This window comes from Bombina bombina, chromosome 6 (assembly GCF_027579735.1).
Source record: "Bombina bombina isolate aBomBom1 chromosome 6, aBomBom1.pri, whole genome shotgun sequence".
NCBI classification, from domain to species: Eukaryota; Metazoa; Chordata; class Amphibia; order Anura; family Bombinatoridae; genus Bombina; species Bombina bombina.
In genome coordinates, this window is record NC_069504.1 from 568,400,708 (window position 1) to 568,425,142 (window position 24,435).

The following is a 24,435-nucleotide window of genomic DNA, read 5'->3' on the forward strand; positions in this document are numbered from 1 at the left end:
AGATTTGTCTGTCATTCTATAACAAGACAACACGTATTGTAATTACAAGTTGTTTATTGTACCTTATTAAATAGGTAAGCTAGTTGCCTCTGTCCAAACATCAGGATTTAACCAACAACATTTTGTAACTTTTACTTGTTTTTCCCTCCTGATATTTTTTTCTTTTTTTTTTTTTTTCAAATATGTAGTTTCAGGATTCTCAAAATGACAAGGACATACATTTTGAAATTAGTCACTAATAAACAATGTTAGTGTCATACTCCTAAATTCTGTTTAGAATTTACATCGTTATCTTAACAAATTTGTTGACATGAAATTAATAATAAATACAACTTCATCTTATAAGCCTAAGACTTTAATATATTGCCTGCAATGATCGCCATGATCGGTTATTCATAAATGGTACTTAGACTATCAAAGTGCAAACTAATTTTACAATTTAACGTACATTGATTTAATGATAATTTGTTTAACAAACCTTTTACAAATGTTATAATAACAAATGTTGTCTTTTATATTAACTTAAAGTTTAGCAGCCAGGAAGGGTGCCCATTAATTAGGTCCTGGGTAGAACACATCAATTATTGCTATCTATTGATGATTAATAAAATGTCTCTTCCATATCCTAGACTTCTTGCATTAATCATTTTGTGAATCAGTTGAACAATAGTAAGAAGGCTATTAAAGTTTTTTTTCTCTCATTGTCAGAAAGAGATGTAGTTTGAAAGAAAAATATGTTCTGAAGATGGTTTTGCAGGGGCTTAAACATATTTTTATTTATAATCTACTTTTATTGAGGTAAAGGCATACAGAGATTAGTGTAAGAACATAGATCACATATAACAATACACTAAATTTACAGGTGAAGATTATAAACATGACTATCAAGAGATACATTTCATTTCCAGAAATACTGTGATCTATGAACCTCTTACATAAGTTACAGAAAGGTAGTATAATTGTCAACTTAAAGATGGCCTCACTTTTATGCTATGTGGAGAATAAAGGTATAGGTGAATAAGGCATAGGTGAATCATCAATGGTGGTGTGGTAGGAGACGTAAGTGAAGAAGTGAGTTGGAGGAAATCCTTAAAAATATTTTATAAAAATACATTTGCTTAATGTATTTGGTTTACTCATCTGCATTTTTTTTTTTTTTATAGGAGCTAATTCATTTAGAAGAACGTCTTGGAAATGTGAATCGTGGAGCTACTCAAGGGACGATAGAACGGTGCACTTATCCACACAAGTATAAAAAGGTGAGGGCAAACTATAAAGTTGTTTTTTTTTTTCTCTCTCACAAAGTTTCAAAGGTAAACATCAAGTAATGGATTATAAACTTCCTGGAAACAAACTGGTTTAATTTAGGTGTAGCCTGCTTGCTTTAAAGGGACATGAAACCCTTTTACAGAATACAATTTTTTTTACAATTTACTCCTATTATCAAATTTGCTTAAGTTTATCTTTGTTGAAGAGATATCTAGATAGGTAGTGTGTGCCTGTCTGGAGCACTACATGACCATGAATAGTTTTGCCATCTAGTGCTCTTGCCAATTTATAACATTGTAGCAAAATTGCTGCCACATAGTGTCGCAGATACCTTACTGCTTTTCAACCAAGGATAATAAGAAAACAAAGAACATTAGAAAGTTGTTTAAAATAGTGTGCTCTATCTCACTGGTTTTCAAACCTGTCCTCGGGCCTCCTTAACAGGCAAGATTTTCAGGATTACCTTGGGTGAGAGCAGGCAAAATTACCATGTTTATTAATAAGCTGATTATTTCTCCTGTGCTCCAGTTCAGATATCCACAAAATGTAGCTTATTAGGGAGGGTAGGGACAGGTTTGAAGACAAGTACTCTATCTGAATCATGAAAGAAAAATGTTGGGTTTTATGTCCCTTTAATGTTTATTGTGTGTATAGAGAGAGAGGAGGAGACATTTTGTCAAGGTCTTTACACGGCTTCAAAGTAGATTACTAAATGTGTTATAAGGCTAGAAAAAAGTTGTATTAAAAAAATCCCACACTGAAATTGCAGACCTTTTATCATAAATTACTGTGCAACCTATATTTTTATTAAAGGGTCATGAAACACTTTGAGATTATAATATAAAATGTTTAATTTATGTAGTGTAAAAAATCTTGCAATATGGCTGCAGGTGGCATTTCGTTTTCTGCACCAGATATTTGGTGCATTTCCGCAGATATTTGTGTGTTGCATTTTGAAAACCAATAAATCCGGCACTAAAAAGAGATAAATAACTCTGCCTGCAACCGCCATATTTGGCATTCGTTTTGTTATTTCCATCTTAATATGAGGAGAGTCCACGGCTTTATTCATTACTTGTGGGAAATACAGAACCTGACCACCAGGAGGAGGCAAAGACACTCCAGCCAAAGGCTTAAAGGGACATGACACCCACACTTTTTCTTTCATGATTTAGAAAGAGAATGCAATTTTAAACATCTTTCTAATTTACTTATATTATCTGTTTTATTCTCTTGATATTCTTTGCTGAAAAGCATATCTAGATATGCTCAGAGCTGCTGATTGGTTGCTGCACATAGAAGCCTCGTGTGATTGGCTCACCATGTGCATTGCTTTTTCTTCAACTAAGGATATCTAAAAAATTTAGCAAAATAAATAGAAGTAAATTGTAATGTTGTTTAAATTTCTATTCTCTATCTGAATCATGAAAGAAAGATTTTGGGTTTAGTGGCCCTTTAAATACCTCCCCCACTCCCCTTATCCCCCAGTCATTATTTGCCTTTCGTCACAGGAGGATGGCAGAGAAGTGTCGGGAGATTCGGAGTAGTCTCTTATGAAGGGTAGTGCTCTTCGAAATGGGACTGGAGTTTTAAGTAGTCTTGTCAGCAGGAAAAGTCTTTCTACGAAACCAAAAAATGGGTGCTTTTGAGTGTGCCTTTAACACTTAGGTTATGTCTGAAAACTCAGGTTATGTATATAATTAATAGTTTTGAATATAAGGTGTAAACTTAGAATATGAACTATTGTCTATAGTAGACTAGACTAGAGTAAGCTCTTATCTATAAAGTGGATCTCACTGCGATAACACAATTAAAAAGTGACATAACTCATACACACTTATTTCTTCTACAAGATCCGACGAGTCAACAGATTTCATCCTTACTTGTGGGATATTATCCTCCTGCTAACAGGAAGTGGCAAAGAGCACCACAGCAGAGCTGTATATATAGCTCCTCCCTTCCCCTCCACCTCCAGTCATTCTCTTTGCCTGTGTTATACTAGATAGAGGTAAAGTGAGGTGTTAGTTTTAATTTCTTCAATCAAGAAGTTTTTTATTTTAAATGGTACCGGTGTGTACTATTTTCCTCAGGGGGATATGGAAGAAGATTTCTGCCCTGAGGTTGATGATCTTAGCAGCTGTAACTAAGATCCATGTTGGTTCCCACAAGACTTCTGAAGGTAACACAAGAGACATCTTCAGCGTAGAGAACGGTTTCATGCTACAAGCATTAAGGTATGTGCAGACCTTTATTTCTGAGGAGAACTGCCTGGCATTAATTTCCCTGTAAGGGAATGGGGTAAGCAGTAAGCCTGTTATACAGAGGGGTGTTACTGGAGTCCCTTGTTTTTATTTTTCTAAGTTGACATTTTATGGGCATTATATGACACTCTGGGAGAGGGAAAAACGGTTGATGGAGTTTTTTATTTTCGTCAGATAACCAGTATAACTTGCTGGGATGTGTTTGGGGTGTTTAGTGTTCCACTTAGCTTTGTTTGCAAAACCGCTTCACCATGCGGTTGTTTTTAGGCCTGTACACACACACACACACACACGTGAAACTCGAAAAATTAGAATATTGTGCAAAAGTTCATTTATTTCCCTAATGCAACTTAAAAGGTGAAACTGATATATGAGAGAGACTCATTACATGTAAAGCAAGATAGTTCAAGCCGTGATTTGTCATAATAGTGATGATTATGGCTTACAGCTCATGAATACCCCAAATCTACAATCTCAGAAAATTAGAATATTGTGAAAAAGTGCAATATTCTAGGCTCAAAGTGTCCCACTCTAATCAGCTAATTAAGCCATAACACCTGCAAAAGGTCCCTGAGCCTTTAAATGGTCTCTCAGTCTGGTTCAGTAGGAATCGCAATCATGGGAAAGACTGCTGACCTGACAGTTTTGCAGGAAACCATCCATACGGAGGGAAAGCCTCAAAAGGTAATTGCAAAAGAAGTTGGATGTACCGAAAGTGCTTTATCAAAGCACATTAATAGAAATGTATGTGGAAGGGAAAAGTGTGGAAGAAACGGTGCACAAGCAGCAGGGATGACTGCAGCCTGGAGAGGATTGTCACGAAAAGGCCATTCAAAAGTGTTGGGGACTTTCACAAGGAGTGGACTGAGGCTGGAGTCAGTGCATGAAGAGCCACCACACACAGACGGTTCCTGGACATGGGCTTCAAATGTCATATTCCTCTTGTCGATCTACTCCTGAACTACAAACAAGGTCAGAAGCGTCTTACCCGGGCTAAAGAAAAACAGACCTGGTCTGTTGCTCAGTGGTCCAAAGTCCTCTTTTCTGATGAGAGCAAATTTTGCATCTCATTTGGAAACCAAGGACCCAGAGTATGGAGGAAGAATAGAGAGGCACACACTGCAAGATGTTTGAAGTCCAGTGTGAAGTTTCCACAGTGTGTTGATTTGGGGAGCCATGTCATCTGCTGGTGTTGGTCCACTGTGCTTCATTAAGTCCAGGGTCAACGCAGCCGTCTACCAGGAGATTTTGGAGCACTTCATGCTTCCTTCTGCAGACGAGCTCTATGGGGATTTTAAAAAAACAAAATTTAGAAAAAACAAAAACCAATGGCACTACTTGGTTGTGTACAGTTTTTTAGTAACTGAGTTGTTTAATAACTCAAGTATTCAATTAATTGTTCATTCTGAACTTTATGAATGCAAATTATATGAGTAAAATGGTGCTGTGTATTATTGAAATTTGGCAAAAATTGTGGTAGGTTAAGATAACCCCACATAGAAAAGAATACACACATAGCACTCTAGAACTGTTTATAGATATATAGCAATGGATTGTTTATGAAAATTATCTCAGTTATTCATGACAATTAGATTGGTCATGGTATCAGGGGAGAGGAAAAGGAGATAATTAAAATGTAACTTTTATTCCAAAGATGATTACTAAAAATATGGGGAACAAACACATTAAAAACACTCACAATATGTATTTACTCATATAGTTGAGATATGTATTAGTGTATGTCTATGTAAATAGACTTGTTGGTTATGCTCTATGGGGATGCTGACTTAATTTTCCAGCAGGACTTGGCACCTGCCCACACTGCCAAAAGCACCGAAACCTGCTTCAATGACCGTGGGATTACTGTGATTGATTGGCCAGCAAACTCGCCTGACTTGAACTGGGGCATTGCAAAGAGAAAGATGAGACCGAACAATGCAGAAGGGCTGAAGGCTGCTATTGAAGCATCCTGGTCTTCCATAACACCTCAGCAGTGCCACAGGCCGATAGCTTCCATGCCACGCCGAACTGAGGCAGTAATTGCTCCAAAAGGGGCCCACACCAAGTACTGAGTACATACAGTATGCATGCTTATACTTTTCAGAGGTCCGATATTGTTCTCTGTACAATCCTTGTTTTATTGATTGCATGTAATATTTCTCCAACATAGGTGTATCCGGTCCACGGCGTCATCCTTGTGGGATATTCTCTTCCCCAACAGGAAATGGCAAAGAGCCCAGCAAAGCTGGTCACATGGTCCCTCCTAGGCTCCGCCTTCCCCAGTCATTCTCTTTGCCGTTGTACAGGCAACATCTCCACGGAGATGGCTTAGAGTTTTTTGGTGTTTAAATGTAGTTTTATTCTTCAATCAAGAGTTTGTTATTTTAAAATAGTGCTGGTATGTACTATTTACTCTGAAACAGAAAAGAGATGAAGATTTCTGTTTGTAAGAGGAAAATGATTTTAGCAACCGTTACTAAAATCGATGGCTGTTTCCACACAGGACTGTTGAGAGGAATTAACTTCAGTTGGGGGAAACAGTGAGCAGACTTTTGCTGCTTGAGGTATGACACATTTCTAACAAGACTTGGTAATGCTGGAAGCTGTCATTTTCCCTATGGGATCCGGTAAGCCATTTTTATTAAATAAGAATAAAGGGCTTCACAAGGGCTTAAAGACTGGTAGACATTTTTCTGGGCTAAAACGATTGATTTATAAGCATTTTTAATAGTTTATAGCTTTGAGGAGTTATTTTATTCTTGGGAATTATGTTAAATAACCGGCAGGCACTGTATTGGACTGGGGGCCTTCTCTAATCATAGGCAGAGCCTCATTTTCGCGCCTCTATTGCGCAGTTGTTTTTGGGAAGCAAGGCATGCAGATGCATGTGTGAGGAGCTCAGATACATAGAAAAAGCTTACTGAAGGCGTCATTTGGTATCGTATTCCCCTCTGGGCTTGGTTGGGTCTCAGCAAGGCAGATACCAGGGACTGTATAGGGGTTAAATATAAAAACGGCTCCGGTTCCGTTATTTTAAGAGTTAAAGCTTTCAAATTTGGTGTGCAATACTTTTAAGGCTTTAAGACACTGTGGTGAAATTTTGGTGAATTTTGAACAATTCCTTCATACTTTTTCACATTTTCAGTAATAAAGTGTGTTCAGTTTAAAATTTAAAGTGACAGTAACGGTTTTATTTTAAAACGTTTTTTGTACTTTATCAAGTTTTTGCCTGTTTAACATGTCTGAACTATCAGATAGACTATGTTCTGTGTGTGAGGAAGCCAAGGTTCCTTCTCATTTAAATAGGTGTGATGTATGTGACACAAAATTTAGAGAAAATGATGCCCAAGATGATTCCTCAAGTGAGGGGAGTAAGCATGGTACTGCATCATCCCCTCCTTCGTCTACGCCAGTCTTGCCCACACAGGAGGCCCCTAGTACATCTAGTGCGCCAATACTCCTTACTATGCAACAATTAACGGCTGTAATGGATACTTCTATCAAAAAACATTTTAGCCAAAATGCCCACTTATCAGCGTAAGCGCGACTGCTCTGTTTTAGAAAATACCGAAGAGCATGAGGACGCTGATGATAATGGTTCTGAAATGCCCCTACACCAGTCTGAGGGGGCCAGGGAGGTTTTGTCTGAGGGAGAAATTTCAGATTCAGGGAAAATTTCTCAACAAGCTGAACCTGATGTGATTACATTCAAATTTAAATTGGAACATCTCCGCGCTCTGCTTAAGGAGGTGTTATCTACGCTGGATGATTGTGACAAATTGGTCATTCCAGAGAAATTATGTAAGATGGACAAGTTCCTAGAGGTCCCGGGGCCCCCCGAAGCTTTTCCTATACCCAAGCGGGTGGCGGACATTGTAAACAAAGAATGGGAAAGGCCCGGCATACCTTTTGTCCCTCCCCCTATATTTAAGAAATTGTTTCCTATGGTCGACCCCAGAAAGGACTTATGGCAGACAGTCCCCAAGGTCGAGGGGGGCGGTTTCTACTCTAAACAAACGCACTACTATCCCTATAGAAGATAGTTGTGCTTTCAAAGATCCTATGGATAAAAAATTAGAGGGTTTGCTTAAAAAGATGTTTGTTCAGCAAGGTTACCTTCTACAACCAATTTCATGCATTGTTCCTGTCACTACAGCAGCGTGTTTCTGGTTCGATGAACTAGAAAAGTCGCTCAATAAAGATTCTTCTTATGAGGAGATTATGGACAGAATTCATGCTCTTAAATTGGCTAATTCTTTTACTTTAGACGCCACTTTGCAATTGGCTAGATTAGCTGCGAAAAATTCGGGGTTTGCTATTGTGGCGCGCAGAGCGCTTTGGCTAAAATCTTGGTCAGCGGATGCGTCCTCCAAGAACAAATTGCTTAACATACCTTTCAAGGGGAAAACGCTGTTTGGCCCTGGCTTGAAAGAGATTATTTCAGATATCACTGGGGGTAAGGGCCACGCCCTTCCTCAGGATAGGTCTTTCAAGGCTAAAAATAAACCAAATTTTCGTCCCTTTCGCAGAAACGGACCAGCCCCAAGTTCTACATCCTCTAAGCAAGAGGGTAATACTTCTCAAACCAAGCCAGCCTGGAGGCCAATGCAAGGCTGGAACAAAGGTAAGCAGGCCAAGAAACCTGCCACTGCTACCAAGACAGCATGAGATGTTGGCCCCCGATCCGGGACCGGATCTGGTGGGGGGCAGACTTTCTCTCTTCGCTCAGGCTTGGGCAAGAGATGTTCTGGATCCTTGGGCGCTAGAAATAGTCTCCCAAGGTTATCTTCTGGAATTCAAGGAGCTACCCCCAAGGGGGAGGTTCCACAGGTCTCAATTGTCTTCAGACCACATAAAAAGACAGGCATTCTTATATTGTGTAGAAGACCTGTTAAAAATGGGAGTGATTCATCCTGTTCCATTAGGAGAACAAGGGATGGGATTCTACTCCAATCTGTTCATAGTTCCCAAAAAAGAGGGAACATTCAGACCAATCTTAGATCTCAAGATCCTAAACAAATTTCTCAAGGTTCCATCGTTCAAAATGGAAACCATTCGGACAATTCTTCCTACCATCCAGGAAGGTCAATTCATGACCACGGTGGATTTAAAGGATGCGTATCTACATATTCCTATCCACAAGGAACATCATCGGTTCCTAAGGTTCGCCTTTCTGGACAAGCATTACCAGTTTGTGGCACTTCCATTCGGATTAGCCACTGCTCCAAGAATTTTCACAAAGGTACTAGGGTCCCTTCTAGCGGTGCTAAGACCAAGGGGCATTGCATTAGTACCTTACTTGGACGACATACTGATTCAAGCGTCGTCTCTACCTCAAGCAAAGGCTCATACGGACATTGTCCTGGCCTTTCTCAGATCTCACGGGTGGAAAGTGAACGTAGAAAAAAGTTCTCTATCTCCGTCAACAAGAGTTCCCTTCTTGGGAACAATAATAGACTCCTTAGAAATGAGGATTTTTCTGACAGAAGCCAGAAAATCAAAACTTCTAAGCGCTTGTCAAGTACTTCATTCTGTTCTTCTTCCTTCCATAGCGCAGTGCATGGAAGTAATAGGTTTGATGGTCGCGGCAATGGACATAGTTCCTTTTGCGCGAATTCATCTAAGACCATTACAACTGTGCATGCTCAGACAGTGGAATGGGGATTATACAGACTTGTCTCCGACGATACAAGTAGATCAGAGGACCAGAGATTCACTCCGTTGGTGGCTGACCCTAGACAACCTGTCACAAGGGATGAGCTTCCGCAGACCAGAGTGGGTCATTGTCACGACCGACGCCAGTCTGGTGGGCTGGGGCGCGGTCTGGGAACCCCTGAAAGCTCAGGGTCTTTGGTCTCGGGAAGAATCTCTTCTCCCGATAAATATTCTGGAACTAAGAGCGATATTCAATGCTCTCAAGGCTTGGCCTCAGCTAGCAAAGGCCAAATTCATACGGTTTCAATCAGACAACATGACGACTGTTGCGTATATCAACCATCAGGGGGGAACAAGGAGTTCCCTGGCGATGGAAGAAGTGACCAAAATAATTCAATGGGCGGAGACTCACTCCTGCCACTTGTCTGCAATCCACATCCCAGGAGTGGAAAATTGGGAAGCGGATTTTCTGAGTCGTCAGACTTTTCATCCGGGGGAGTGGGAACTCCATCCGGAAATCTTTGCCCAAATATTTCAATTGTGGGGCATTCCAGACATGGATCTGATGGCGTCTCGTCAGAACTTCAAGGTTCCTTGCTACGGGTCCAGATCCAGGGATCCCAAGGCGACTCTAGTGGATGCACTAGTAGCACCTTGGAGTTTCAACCTAGCTTATGTGTTCCCACCGTTTCCTCTCATTCCCAGGCTGGTAGCCAGGATCAAACAGGAGAGGGTATCGGTGATCTTGATAGCTCCTGCGTGGCCACGCAGGACTTGGTATGCAGATCTGGTGAATATGTCATCGGCTCCACCATGGAAGCTACCTTTGAGACAGGACCTTCTTGTTCAAGGTCCGTTCGAACATCCGAATCTGGCCTCACTCCAACTGACTGCTTGGAGATTGAACGCTTGATTTTATCAAAGCGAGGGTTCTCAGATTCTGTCATTGATACTCTTGTTCAGGCCAGAAAGCCTGTAACTAGAAAGATCTACCATAAAATATGGAAAAAATATATCTGTTGGTGTGAATCTAAAGGATTCCCATGGAACAAGATAAAAATTCCTTAATTTAGTTCTTTCAGTTCTTCAGGGGGTTCCGTTTGAACCCCTACATTCCGTTGATATCAAGTTATTATCTTGGAAAGTTTTGTTTTTGGTTGCAATTTCTTCTGCTAGAAGAGTTTCAGAGTTATCTGCTCTGCAGTGTTCTCCTCCTTATCTGGTGTTCCATGCAGATAAGGTGGTTTTGCGTACTAAACCTGGTTTTCTTCCGAAAGTTGTTTCTAACAAAAATATTAACCAGGAGATAGTCGTGCCTTCTTTGTGTCCGAATCCAGTTTCAAAGAAGGAACGTTTGTTGCACAATTTGGATGTAGTTCGTGCTCTAAAATTCTATTTAGAGGCTACAAAGGATTTCAGACAAACATCTTCCTTGTTTGTTGTTTATTCTGGTAAAAGGAGAGGTCAAAAAGCAACTTCTACCTCTCTCTCTTTTTGGCTTAAAAGCATCATCAGATTGGCTTATGAGACTGCCGGACGGCAGCCTCCTGAAAGAATCACAGCTCATTCCACTAGGGCCGTGGCTTCCACATGGGCCTTCAAGAACGAGGCTTCTGTTGATCAGATATGTAAGGCAGCGACTTGGTCTTCACTGCACACTTTTACCAAATTTTACAAATTTGATACTTTTGCTTCTTCTGAGGCTATTTTTGGGAGAAAGGTTTTGCAAGCCGTGGTGCCTTCCATCTAGGTGACCTGATTTGCTCCCTCCCATCATCCGTGTCCTAAAGCTTTGGTATTGGTTCCCACAAGTAAGGATGACGCCGTGGACCGGACACACCTATGTTGGAGAAAACAGAATTTATGTTTACCTGATAAATTACTTTCTCCAACGGTGTGTCCGGTCCACGGCCCGCCCTGGTTTTTTAATCAGGTCTGATGATTTATTTTCTCTAACTACAGTCACCACGGTATCATATGATTTCTCCTATGCAAATATTCCTCCTTTACGTCGGTCGAATGACTGGGGAAGGCGGAGCCTAGGAGGGATCATGTGACCAGCTTTGCTGGGCTCTTTGCCATTTCCTGTTGGGGAAGAGAATATCCCACAAGTAAGGATGACGCCGTGGACCGGACACACCGTTGGAGAAAGTAATTTATCAGGTAAACATAAATTCTGTTTTTTTTACATCACAGAAACCTGACATTTTAACAGGGGTGTGTAGACTTTTTATATCCACTGTATATGTGTGTGTATAAAATATATATATATATAAGAAAGATTTTAGAGTCTTAAAAAATGGAGGTCTTTGTCTAAATTATTTCTTCTTTTTAATGCAATCGGTGCTTATTTATTTTTCAAATTGTTAGCTTTTTTTTTTTATAAATTATACGTATAATTTATATAAAAAACTAACAATTTGAAAAATAAATTAGCACTGACTGCATTAAAAAGAAGAAATAATTTAGACAAAGACCTCTTTGGAAATTAAGTAAAAGGTTTCTTCCCAAGCTTAGTTTGTAAAACGTGCAGGCATTCAGAAAAACGGACTAAGTTTAGATCTAATAGTACGGGGAAAGAATATACACTAAAGGATACTATTAGGTGCACTGATAAGAACATAGTATACCTAATAACCTGTTTATGTGGAAAACAATATGTAGGAGAGTCCATTAGACCTGTTAAAGAGAGAGCAAGGGAACATATTCTGTCATTAGAAAAGCCTACAGAGGACAGAAATAAAGACCTCCCAGTCCCAAAACATTTTTAAAAATGTAACAGTTGCCATTTAAAAATGTTCAACTACACTGCAATAGCAAAACTAAAACCAAATTGGAGAGGAGGAAATATAGAAAAAGAACTACAAAAAATAGAACTCAAATGGATCTATGAGCTAGAAGCCTTACAACCAAAATAATTAAGTATAGAGTTCAGTATATCTCTATTTTTAGGTTAAGCATTCTAAATAAGCATTAAAGGGACATAATACTCATATGCTAAATCACTTGAAACTGATGCAGCATAACTGTAAAAAGCTGACAGGAAAATATCACCTTAGCATCTCTATGTAAAAAGGAAGATATTTTACCTCACAATTTCCTCAGCTCAGCAGAGTACGTAGTAGTAAGTAGTAGTAAGTTATATCCAGCTGCAGGTAAAAAAAAACGAAGAAATGAGCGGCAGCCAATCAGTATCAGCAGTGCTGAGGTCATGAACTCTTTTACTGTGATCTCATGAGATTTGACTCAACTATGTTCCACGTGCCTTGATAAAATAGTGATATCTAAAAAGAACAAGATGTTTAGTACCACTGAGCCCGTCCACCTTTGAGGGGTCTCTGTCCCTCGAGGTGTGTTCCCTACAATCATCTCCGATTACACATGCAGCCACCCAGTGCACTACTAATCCTCCTGCGGGAGGGGCCCTGTGGCTGCCAGATTTTGCTGGCCAGTTGCAAACGGTGGTGTCTGCGGCCTTCAGTGCTTTACCTCACTCTGCTAAGCGCAATTGAAAGGTTAAACATTGCTATCCTTCCCAGGGGTCATCTACTCCATTGGATGTATCTGAGACTAGATTAGCCGCTGATAAAGAGTATTCCGATACTTCAACAGATTCTTTCTCTGGGTTGGAATCTGTGGCCTCTAAACCTCCGGCTGCGGAGGAATTAGACTTTAGGTTTAGGATGGAGCACTTTTTATTAAGAGGTGTTAGCTACTCTAGAGGTTCCGGAACCAAAGTTACCAGAGGAACCTTCTATTCCTAAGCTTGATAAAGTTTACGAGGACAGGGTAGTGCCCCAGACTTTCCCGGTTCCCGTAAAGATGGCAAATATTAAGGATGAATGGGAGAGACTTGGATCTTCTTTCTCCCCTTCTTCATTTATGAAATTATTCCCAGTTCCCGACTCTCAGCTAGAGCTTAGCGAGCTATCTCCACACTCACTAAGCGTACCACTATCCCACTCAAGGATAGTTCGTTGTTTAAGGAGCCCATGGATTAGAAATTAGAGACCCTGTTAAGAAAAACGTTTCAGCACACAGGGTTCTTATTTCAGACTGCAGCAGCGGTCGCTGCGGTGGCAGGATGCGCTACCTATTGGTGTGACTCTCAGATATGAAACTCCCCTCAATGAGATACAGGAAAGAATTAAGGCCCTAAGGGTAGCTAATTTGTTTATCTGTGATGCAAATATGCAGATTATTCACTTGAATGCCAAGACAGACTTTTCTGTTCTGGCCCGGGAGGCTCTATGGTTGAAGTCGTGGTCTGCTGACATGACGTCCAAATCTAGATTACTTTCCCTTCCATTTAAGGGGAAGGTTCTTTTTAATCCAGGCCTGGACTCTATCATATCCACGATCACGGGGGGCAAGGGTGCCTTTCTACCGCAGGATAAGAAGAATAAGTCTAGGGGTCCTAATTTTCGTCCCTTTCGTTCGGACAAGTCCCAATGACAGCAGCCTGCCGCGAAGCCCGAGCAGTCCAAGGGGTCTTGGAAACCATCTCAATATTGGAATAATGCAGAGCAAGAAGCCTGCTTACACAAAATCAGCATGAAGGGGCGGCCCCCGATCCGCCTCTAGATCTTGTAGGGGGCAGACTATCTCTTTTCGTGGAGCCTTGGATGAGCCCAGGGTTACAGGATAGGTTTCAAATCTCACCCTCCCAGGGGCAGATTCCTCTTGTCAAATCTATCGTCAAAACCAGAGAAACAAGATGCCTTTCTAGAGTGCGTGACAGATCTCTCCTCTCTAGGAGTAATTGTACTGGTACCTCTAGCAGAAAGAGGTCTAGGGTACTATTCAAACCTTTTCGTGGTCCTAAAGAAGGAGGGTACGTTTCGCCCGATTCTAGACCTAAAGTGCTTAAACAAGTTTCTGTTGGTCCCATTGCTCAACATGGAGACAATAAGGTCTATCCTGCCCTTAGTTCAAGAGGGTCAGTTCATGACTACAATAGACTTGAAGGACTCTTACCTTAATGTGCCAATACACAATGATCACTTCAAGTTCCTAAGATTCGCCTTTCTGGACCAGCACTTCCAGTTTGTAGCTCATCCCTTCGTTCTGGCTACTGCTCCAAGAGTCTTTACGAAGGTTCTGGGAGCTCTGCTTGCGGTGGCGAGATCCAGAGGTATTGCAGTAGCGCCTTATCTGGACGACATACTGGTCCAGGCTCTGTCCTGCCGGCTGGCAGACGACCATTTCAGAGCTCTTGTTCTTCGATCTCATGGATGGAAGATAAATTCAGGAAAGAGTTCTCTGGTTCCCAGAGTGGAGTTCCTGGGCACGATAATAGACACCATATCCCTGAAGATATTCCTGACAGAGCAGAGACTTTGCAAACTCTCCTTCAGCTGTCTTGCCCTTCAGACCTCCTCAAGGCCATCTGTAGCCCGGTGTATAGAGGTGATTGGGCTCATGGTATCCATCATAGATGTCATACCATACGCCAGGTTTAATCTCAGACCTCTTCAGTTGTGCATGCTGAGGCAATGAAACGCCGATCACTCGGATCTATCCCAACTGATTTCTCTGGACAAACGGTCGAGAGAATCCCTCTCTTGATGGCTCTGTCCAGATCAGCTGTCCCAGGGGACATCCTTCCTGAGGCCATTCTGGGAGATTGTGACTACAGATTCCAGTCAGACAACATTACGTTGGTGGCTTACATCAACCATCAGGGTGGAACGAGAATCTCCCTTGCCATGAGGTTAGTATTTCGGATTCTGGAATGGGCGGAGTCCCACAACTGTTCGCTGTCAACTATCCACATTTCGGGTGTGGACAACTGGGAAGAAGATTTTCTCAGACTATTGTTTCATCCGGGGGAATGGTCTCTTCATCCCGAAGTGTTTGCGGAAATTTGCAACAGATGGGGGATACCGGAGATAGATCTCATGGCGTCCAGACTCAACTTCAAGCTACCCAGATACGGGTCGCGGTCCAGGGATCCCCAGGCAGAACTGATAGATGCCTTAGCAGTGCCTTGGGGGTTTAATCCTAGTCTACATATTTCCACCGTTAACACTTCTATCTCGAGTAGTGGCCCGCATCAAGCAGGAGCAAGCATCAACTATTCTGATTGCTCCGTCGTGGCTGCGGAGGATTTGGTTTGCGAATCTGGTGGGAATGTCATCGTCTCCTCCATGGAGGTTGCCCTGTCGCAGAGATCTGCTGGTACAGTGTCCCTTTGTGCATCAAAATCTAGATTCTCTGAGGCTGACTGCGTTGGGATTGAACGCTTAGTCCTAGCCAGGAAGAGGGTTTTCTGAGAGTGTGATTGATACTCTTTCACGCCAGGAAGCCGGTCAACCGACGCATCTATCATAAGGTGTGGAGGACCTACTCTGGTGTGATCCTTTCCTTTCTCCAGGACGGTTTGGAGAAGGGACTTGCCGCAAGTTCCTTAAGGGGACAAATTTCGAGTTTGAATTTGGTTCTTAGGGTTCTTAGGGTTTTGCAGAGGGCTCCGTTTTTAGCCTATGCATTCGCTTGACATTAAATTACTGTCTTGGAAGGTTCTTTTTCTACTGGCTATTGCTTCAGCACGCAGAGTCTTGAGTTGGCAGCCTTGCAATGTGAGCCTCCTTATTTGGTTTTTCATGCCGATAAGCTGTCCTTTGCACTGGGTTGGGGTTTCTCCTTAAGGTTGTGTCTGATCGAAACATCAATTAGGAAATTGTAGTTCCTTCCTTGTGTCCTAAACCCCCCCCCCCCCCCCCTTCTTCGAAGGAACGGTTACTTCATAATTTGAAGGTGGTTCGAGCTTTGAAATTCTATCTTCAGGTTACAAAGGATTTCAGACAGACTTCAGCATTGTTTGTCGTCTATTCTGGGAAGCGCAAAGGGCAGAAGGCTTCTTCTACTTCCCTATCTTTTTGGCTGAGGAGCATGATTCGCTTGGCTTATGAGACAGCGGGACATAAGCCTCCTCAGAGGATTACGGCTCTCTCAACTAGAGCTTGGGTATTTGTTTCCCACAAGTAATGAATGAAGCTGTGGACTCTCCTCATATTAAGATGGAAAACATAAATTATGCTTACCTGATAATTTAATTTCCATCTGTATGAGGAGAGTCCACGGGCCCCCACCGAGTTCTCTGTTGGGCAGACCTAAATTTCTTTAGTTTTTCTTCTGGCACCATTTATACCCTGATATTTCTCCTACTGTTACTTGTTCCCTTCGGCAGAATGACTGTGGGATGAGGGGAGTGGGGGAGGTATTTAAGCCTTTGGCTGGGGTGTTTTTGCCGCCTCCTGGTGGCCAGGTTCTGTATTTCCCACATGTAATGAATGAAGCCGTAGACTCTCCTCATACAGATGGAAATTAAATTATCAGGTAAGCATAATTTATGTTTTTGCCCCCATTTCCTCATAAATTTATTGTAAAACTGCAGAAATATATTTTTGTTGTACATGTAATAGATCTTTACTGTTTTTAAAGTGAAATACTCAAATTCTGATTTAATTTAAATACCAGTGACTGAAAATTAGCTGGATTGTAGAGTATACCATTGCCAGGGTTAATGCAATCTGCCAGTGTTTGTCATTATTTATTATGTACAAATGGTTTTCACTGTATAATTTATTATTATTATTATTGTTGTTTGGGTAAGTGGGATGAAGATGTTAAGTTTGCATAAAACCAGTCTTTATCCTGTTTGCCAATAACTTCATCTCTGCTAATAAGGTATCCACTGATTGGTTCTCACAGCGGAAACTGCACGGCAAGCAAGACGATGAGGAAGCTACTGAAGAAGACACTGAAGAAAAATGTACTATTTGCCTTTCTATATTAGAGGAGGGTGAAGATGTCAGGTAATATATTTTGTTGGCCTTCTGATCAACTCTGGTTCCACATTCTGTCTTTTTATTTGTATTGCAAAAAATAGTTGTGTGCGGTATTAACACAAAAACACAGTCATGCAAATAGCCTTTATCCGGTAGGGCATTTATTAATAAATAGATTGATTTTGTTGAAAGTTTTGTACATTAAAGGAACAGTAAGCACCTTAAGATTTGTATGTAGTATGTTTGGTTATGCCTAATGAAACAACTTTGCAGGATATTTGCATTACTTATTTTCCACCTTTTCATATAATTTAGCTCTGAGAAAAGAGCCATTTCTAATGTTCAGAACTTGAAATGTATCCTGCTGACTTCTCAAGGCTAACTCACACATTAGATTTGATTTAAATCAAATTGATTGAAATTATGATTTAAATCTCGACTAGTCAGTAAGTCCAATTTCTCCAACATAGGTGTGTCCGGTCCACGGCGTCATCCTTACTTGTGGGATATTCTCTTCCCCAACAGGAAATGGCAAAGAGCCCAGCAAAGCTGGTCACATGATCCCTCCTAGGCTCCGCCTTCCCCAGTTATTCTCTTTGCCGTTGTACAGGCAACATCTCCACGGAGATGGCTTAGAGTTTTTTGGTGTTTAAATGTAGTTTTTATTCTTCAATCAAGAGTTTGTTATTTTAAAATAGTGCTGGTATGTACTATTTACTCTGAAACAGGAAAGAGATGAAGATTTCTGTTTGTAAGAGGAAAATGATTTTAGCAACCGTTACTAAAATAGATGGCTGTTTCCACACAGGACTGTTGAGAGGAATTAACTTCAGTTGGGGGAAACAGTGAGCAGACTTTTGCTGCTTGAGGTATGACACATTTCTAACAAGACTCGGTAATGCTGGAAGCTGTCATTTTCCCTATGGGAACCGGTAAGCCATTTTCTTAGTTTAAGTAAAAGAATAAAGGGCTTCATTAGGGCTTAAAAAACTGGTAGACATTTTTCTGGGCTAAAACGATTACTTTACTAAGTATATTTGGCAGATTATTACTTTTAATAGTTGTTAAATCTTGGGGATTGTTTTAATAAAAACGGCAGGCACTGTATTGGACACCTTTTTCACTGGGGGCCTTTTCTAGTCATAGACAGAGCCTCATTTTCGCGCCTCTAATGCGCAGTTGTTTTTGGAAAGCATGGCATGCAGATGCATGTGTGAGGAGCTAAGAACCACTGAAAAAGCTTATAGAAGGCATCATTTGGTATCGTATTCCCCTCTGGGCTTGGTTGGGTCTCAGCAAAGCAGATACCTGGGACTGTATAGGGGTTAAATGTAAAAACGGCTCCGGTTCCTTTATTTTAAGGGTTAAAGCTTTCAAATTTGGTGTGCAATACTTTTAAGGCTTTAAGTTACTGTGGTGAAATTTTGGTGAAATTTGAACAATTCCTTCATACTTTTTCACATATTCAGTAATAAAGTGTGTTCAGTTTGAAATTTAAAGGGACAGTAACGGTTTTATTGTAAAACGTTTTTTGTGCTTTGTTCACAAGTTTAAGCCTGTTTAACATATCTGAACCATCAGATAACGATGTTCTATATGTATGAAAGCCAATGTGTCTCCCCATTTAAATATATGTGATATATTTGTGTCATAATGTCCAAACAAAGTAGGGATAATAATGCCATAGATATGATATTGCCCAAGATGATTCCTCTAATGAGGGGAGTAAGCATGGTACTGCATCATCCCCTTCTGTGTCTACACCAGTTTTGCCCACACAATAGGCACCTAGTACATCTAGTGCGCCAATACTTATTACCATACAACAATTAATGGCTGTAATGGATAATTCTATTGCATGCATTTTTTCCAAAATGCCTACTTATCAGAGAAAGCGTGATTGCTCTGTTTTAAACACTGAAGAGCAAGAGGACGCTGATGATATCTGTTCTGACATACCCTCACACCTATCTGAAGGGGCCAGGAGGGAGGTTTTGTCTGAGGGAGAAATTTCAGATTCAGGGAAAATTTCTCAACAAGCAGAACCTGATATTGTAACTTTTAAATTTAAATTTCAACATCTCCACGCACTACTTAAGGAGGTATTATCTACTCTGGATGATTGTGACAATTTGGTCATTCCAGAGAAATTAGGTAAGATGGACAAGTTCCTAGAGGTTCCGGTGCCCCCCGATGTTTTTCCTATACCCAAGCGGGTGGCGGACATAGTAAATAAGGAGTGGGAAAGGCCCGGCATACCTTTTGTCCTCCCCCTATATTTAAGAAATTAGTTCCTATAGTCGACCCCAGAAAGGACTTATAGCATACAGTCCCCAAGGTCGAGGGGGCGGTTTCTACTCTAAACAAACGCACTTCTATTCCTATAGAAGATAGTTGTGCTTTCAAGATCCTATGGATTAAAGGTTAGAGGGTTTGCTTAAAAAGATGTTTGTTCAGCAAGGTTACCTTCTACAACCAATTTCATGCATTGTTCCGGTCACTACAGCTGCGTGTTTCTGGTTCGAAGAACTAGAAAAGTCGCTCAATAAAGAATCTTCGTACGAGGAGGTTTTGGACAGAGTTCAAGCTCTTAAATTGGCTAACTCTTTTTTTTTATTTTAGATGCCGCTTTGCAATTAGCTAGATTAGCGGCGAATAATTCAGGGTTTGCTATCGTGGCGCGCAGAGCGCTTTTGCTTAACATCCCTTTCAAGGGTAAAACACTGTTTGGCCCTGACTTGAAAGAGATTATTTCAGACATCACTGGGGGAAAGGGCCACGCCCTTCCTCTGGATAGGTCTTTTAAGGCTAAAAAGAAGCCAAATTTTCGTCCCTTTCGCAGAAACGGACCAGCCTCAAATTCTACACCCTCTAAGCAAGAGGGTAATACTTCTCAAACCAAGCCAGCCTGGAGGCCGATGCAAGGCTGGAACAAGGGTAAGCAGGCCAAGTCACCTGCCACTGCTACCGAAACAGCATGAAGTGTTGGCCCCCGATCTGGGAAGGATCTGGTGGGGGGCAGACTTTCTCTCTTTGCTCAGGCTGGGGCAAGAGATGTTCAGGATCTTTGGGCGCTAGAAATAGTTTCTCAAGGTTATCTCCTGGAATTCAGGGAACTACCCCCAAGGGGAAGGTTCCACGGGTCTCAATTATCTTCGAACAGGCATTCTTACACTGTGTAGAAGACCTGTTAAGCATGGGAGTGATTCATCCTGTTCCATTAGGAGAACAAGGGATGGGTTTTTACTACAACCTGTTCATAATTCCCAAAAAAGAGGGAACATTCAGACCTATTTTAGATCTCAAGATTCTAAACAAGTTTCTAAGGGTTTCATCATTCAAAATGGAAACCATTCGAACGATCCTTCCTACCATCCAGGAAGGTCAATTCATGACCACGGTGGACTTAAAGGATGCGTACCTACGTATTCCTACCCACAAGGAACATTTTCGGTTCCTAAGGTTCGCCTTTCTGGACAAGCATTACCTGTGGCACTTCCATTCGGATTAGCCACTGCTCCAAGGATTTTCACAAGGGTACTAGGGTCCCTTCTAGCGGTGCTAAGACCAAGGGGCATTGCAGTAGTACCTTACTTGGACGACATCCTGATTCAAGTGTCGTCTCTGTCAAAAGCAAGGGTTCATACGGACATTGTCCTAGCCTTTCTCAGATCTCACAGGTGGAAAGTGAACATAGAAAAAAGTTCTCTGTCCCCGTCAACAAGAGTTCCCTTCTTGGGAACAATAATAGTTTCCTTAGAAATGAAGGTTTTTCTGACAGAGGCCAGAAAATCAAAACTTCTAAGCTCTTGTCAGGTACTTCATTCTGTTCTTCCTTCCATAGCGCAGTCCATGGAAGTAATAGGTTTGATGGTTGCGGCAATGGACATAGTTCCTTTTGCACGAATTCATCTAAGACCATTGCACCTGTGCATGCTCAGACAGTGGAATGGGGTTTATACAGACTTGTCTCAGACGATACAAGTAGATCAAATAACCAGAGATTCACTCCGTTGGTGGCTGACCCTGGACAACCTGTCACAGGGAATGAGCTTCCGCAGACCAGAATAGGTCATTGTCACGACCGACGCCAGTCTGGTGGGCTGGGGCGCGGTCTGGGAACCCCTGAAAACTCAGGGTCTATGGTTTCGGGAAGACTCTCTTCTCCCGATAGACATAATGGAACTGAGAGCGATATTCAATGCTCTCAAGGCTTGGCCTCGACTAGCAAAGGCCAAATTCATAAGGTTTCAATCAGACATCATGACGACTGTTACATATATCAACCATCAGGGGGAAACAAGGAGTTCCCTGGCGATGGAGGAGCATCCGGGGGAGTGGGAACTCCATCTGGAAATCTTTGCCCAAATAACTCAATTATGGGGCATTCCAGACATGGTTCTGATGGCCTCTCGTCAGAACTTCATGGTCCCTTGTTACGGGTCCAAATCCAGGGATCCCAAGGCGACTCTATTGGATACAATAGTAGCACCTTGGATCTTCAACCTAGCTTATGTATTCCCACCGTTTCCTCTCATTCCCAGGCTGGTAGCCAGGATCAATCTGGAGAGGGCTTTGGTGACCTTGATAGTTCCTGTGTGGCCACGCAGGACTTGGTATGCAGACCTGGTGAATGTGTCATCGGCTCCACCATGGAAGCTACCTTTGAGACAGGACCTTCTTATTCAGGGTCCATTCGAACATCCGAATCTGGTTTTCCTCCAACTGACTGCTTGGAGTTTGAACGCTTGATTTTATCAAAGCGTGGGTTTTCAGATTCTGTAATAGATACTTATTCAGGCTAGAAAGCCTGTAACTAGAAAAATTTACCATAATATATGGAAAAAATATATCTGTTGGTGTGAATCTAAAGGATTCCCATGGAACAAGATAAAAATTCCTAAGATTCTTTCCTTTCTACAAGAAGGTTTGTAGAAAGGATTTTCTGCGAGTTCTCTGAAGGGACAGATCTCTGCTTTATCTGTTTTACTTCACAAAAGGCTGGCAGCTGTGCCAGACGTTTAAGCGTTTGTTCAGGCTCTGGTTAGAATCAAGCCTGTTTACAGACCTTTGACTCTTCCCTGGAGTCTTAATCTAGTTCTTTCAGTTCTTCAAGGGGTTCCGTTTGAACCCTTACATTCCGTAGATATTAAGTTATTATCTTGGAAAGTTTTGTTTTAGGTTGCAATTTCTTCCGCTAGAAGAGTTTCTGAGTTATCTGCTCTGCAGTGTTCTCCGCCCTATCTGGTCCATGCAGATAAGGTGGTTTTACGTACTGAGCCTGGTTTTCTTCCGAAGGTTGTTTCCAACAAAAATATTAACCAGGAGATAGTTGTACCTTCTTTGTGTCCGAATCCAGTTTCATAGAAGGAACGTTTGTTACACAATTTGGACGTTGTCCGTGCTCTAAAATTCTATTTAGATGCTACAAAGGATTTCAGACAAACATCTTCCTTGTTTGTTGTTTATTCTGGTAAAAGGAGAGGTCAAAAAGCAACTTCTACCTCTCTATCTTTTTGGCTTAAAAGCATCATCAGATTGGCTTATGAGACTGCCGGACGGCAGCCTCCTGAAAGAATCACAGCTCATTCCACTAGGGCCGTGGCTTCCACATGGGCCTTTAAGAACGAGGCTTCTGTTGATCAGATATGTAAGGCAGCGACTTGGTCTTCACTGCACACTTTTACCAAATTTTACAAATTTGATACTTTTGCTTCTTCTGAGGCTATTTTTGGGAGAAAGGTTTTGCAAACCGTGGTGCCTTCCATCTAGGTGACCTGATTTGCTCCCTCCCATCATCCGTGTCCTAAAGCTTTGGTATTGGTTCCCACAAGTAAGGATGACGCCGTGGACCGGACACACCTATGTTGGAGAAAACAGAATTTATGTTTACCTGATAAATTACTTTCTCCAACGGTGTGTCCGGTCCACGGCCCGCCCTGGTTTTTTAATCAGGTCTGATGATTTATTTTCTTTAACTACAGTCACCACGGTATCATATGATTTCTCCTATGCAAATATTCCTCCTTTACGTCGGTCGAATGACTGGGGAAGGCGGAGCCTAGGAGGGATCATGTGACCAGCTTTGCTGGGCTCTTTGCCATTTCCTGTTGGGGAAGAGAATATCCCACAAGTAAGGATGACGCCGTGGACCGGACACACCGTTGGAGAAAGTAATTTATCAGGTAAACATAAATTCTGTTTTTAAATCACTGTTTCTTTCATGCAGTTGGTGAGAGTCCACAATCCTTTACTCATGGGAACTACTTCTCTACTGCTAGGAGGCAAAGATTCCCAAACCTCAAGAGCTCTATATAAACCCTCACACATACCTCAGTCTTTACTTTGCTTCTGTTGGAGGTGGTTGAAGAATTAAGATGTGCAGTGTTCTTCGTAGAGAGGGGTCTTTTATCTATGTGAGGCCCGATTCCCCTCAGAGTACATGGTTTGTCGGAGGTACATACTTGGAGTATGGTCTGATACTACGGTTTTGCCTCATGGGAAATCTTTCACAGGCCCTCTGTAAATTCGGTCGCAGGGATTAATCTTCGGCCTTCCTTTAGAGGTCGACGATATACTCCTATTTCCATTGCCTCTGTTGATATGTTTCAGTATTGGTTTTAGTGGAGGAGTGTTTATGTGTAATTCCATTTTATATATATATACTATGGCTTTATCTATATATGTATATAGCGCGTTTGGTCTTTTGGAGCATTTTTCAGTATTTTTAAACCCCAGTTTTCTTTCCAAAGGCAGGAAGAGTCCATAACTTCATTCATTACTGTTGGGAATATCAACACCTGGCCACCAGGAGGAGGCAAAGACACCCCAACCAAAGGCTTTAAATATCCCACCCACTTCCCCTATCCCCCAAGTTATTCTTTGCCTTTCGTCACTATAGGAGGATGGCAGAGAAAGTGTTAGAAGAAGATAGTCCTTTAATGGGTATTATCCCTTCAAGAGAGGACTGGAGTTTTTACAGTAACCACGTAAGTCACTCAGTGAGTGTGGTGGTGAACATTCGATTCAGATGTAACCGGAAAGTTCTCTGTATTGATCTGGATACTCAACCCAACGACCCCTGGGTAACCAGTGTTAACGAGTTACTATTTTACACCGTTCACTCAGGTTCCTGGAAGGAGAACAGAGAGTCTGTCGCACTTTAGGTAGCTGTGTCTGCTCGGCAACACTGATCCTGGGATAAGTCACTTATCTATTTATGGGAATGTGCCTAGTGGGTATTATCTCTCCCCTAATATAGAGGGACGGCTTATTCATAGTGTGACAAATGTTAATCCCCTATGGGATCCGGGGTTAAATTACCTCCGCTGTGCTTCTTCTCCGCTTCGGGTGCTTTCGGTTTGCTGTGGAGGCAGGCTTAGTTACACGATCAGGCCTTTTCTCCTCTATGATAGCAGCTCCGGTTGTCTCAGGCTACAGTTTGCTTCTATTTGAAA

The 24,435-nt window shown here is 41.7% G+C and overlaps 1 protein-coding gene across 4 annotated transcripts in view; it reads left to right on the forward strand.

Annotated features, from left to right (window-relative positions):
* RNF111 (ring finger protein 111) overlaps positions 1-24,435 on the forward strand; it is a 689,804-nt gene that overhangs the window by 625,646 nt on the left and 39,723 nt on the right. For 2 of the 4 annotated variants that reach the window (XM_053717530.1, XM_053717532.1), the window contains 2 exons: positions 1,164-1,259; positions 16,878-17,005. In XM_053717530.1, coding sequence (XP_053573505.1) covers positions 1,164-1,259; positions 16,878-17,005 — 224 coding nt within the window. The remainder of the gene's footprint in view (positions 1-1,163; positions 1,260-16,877; positions 17,006-24,435) is intronic. The other 2 variants (XM_053717531.1, XM_053717533.1) reach the window with 1 other exon arrangement.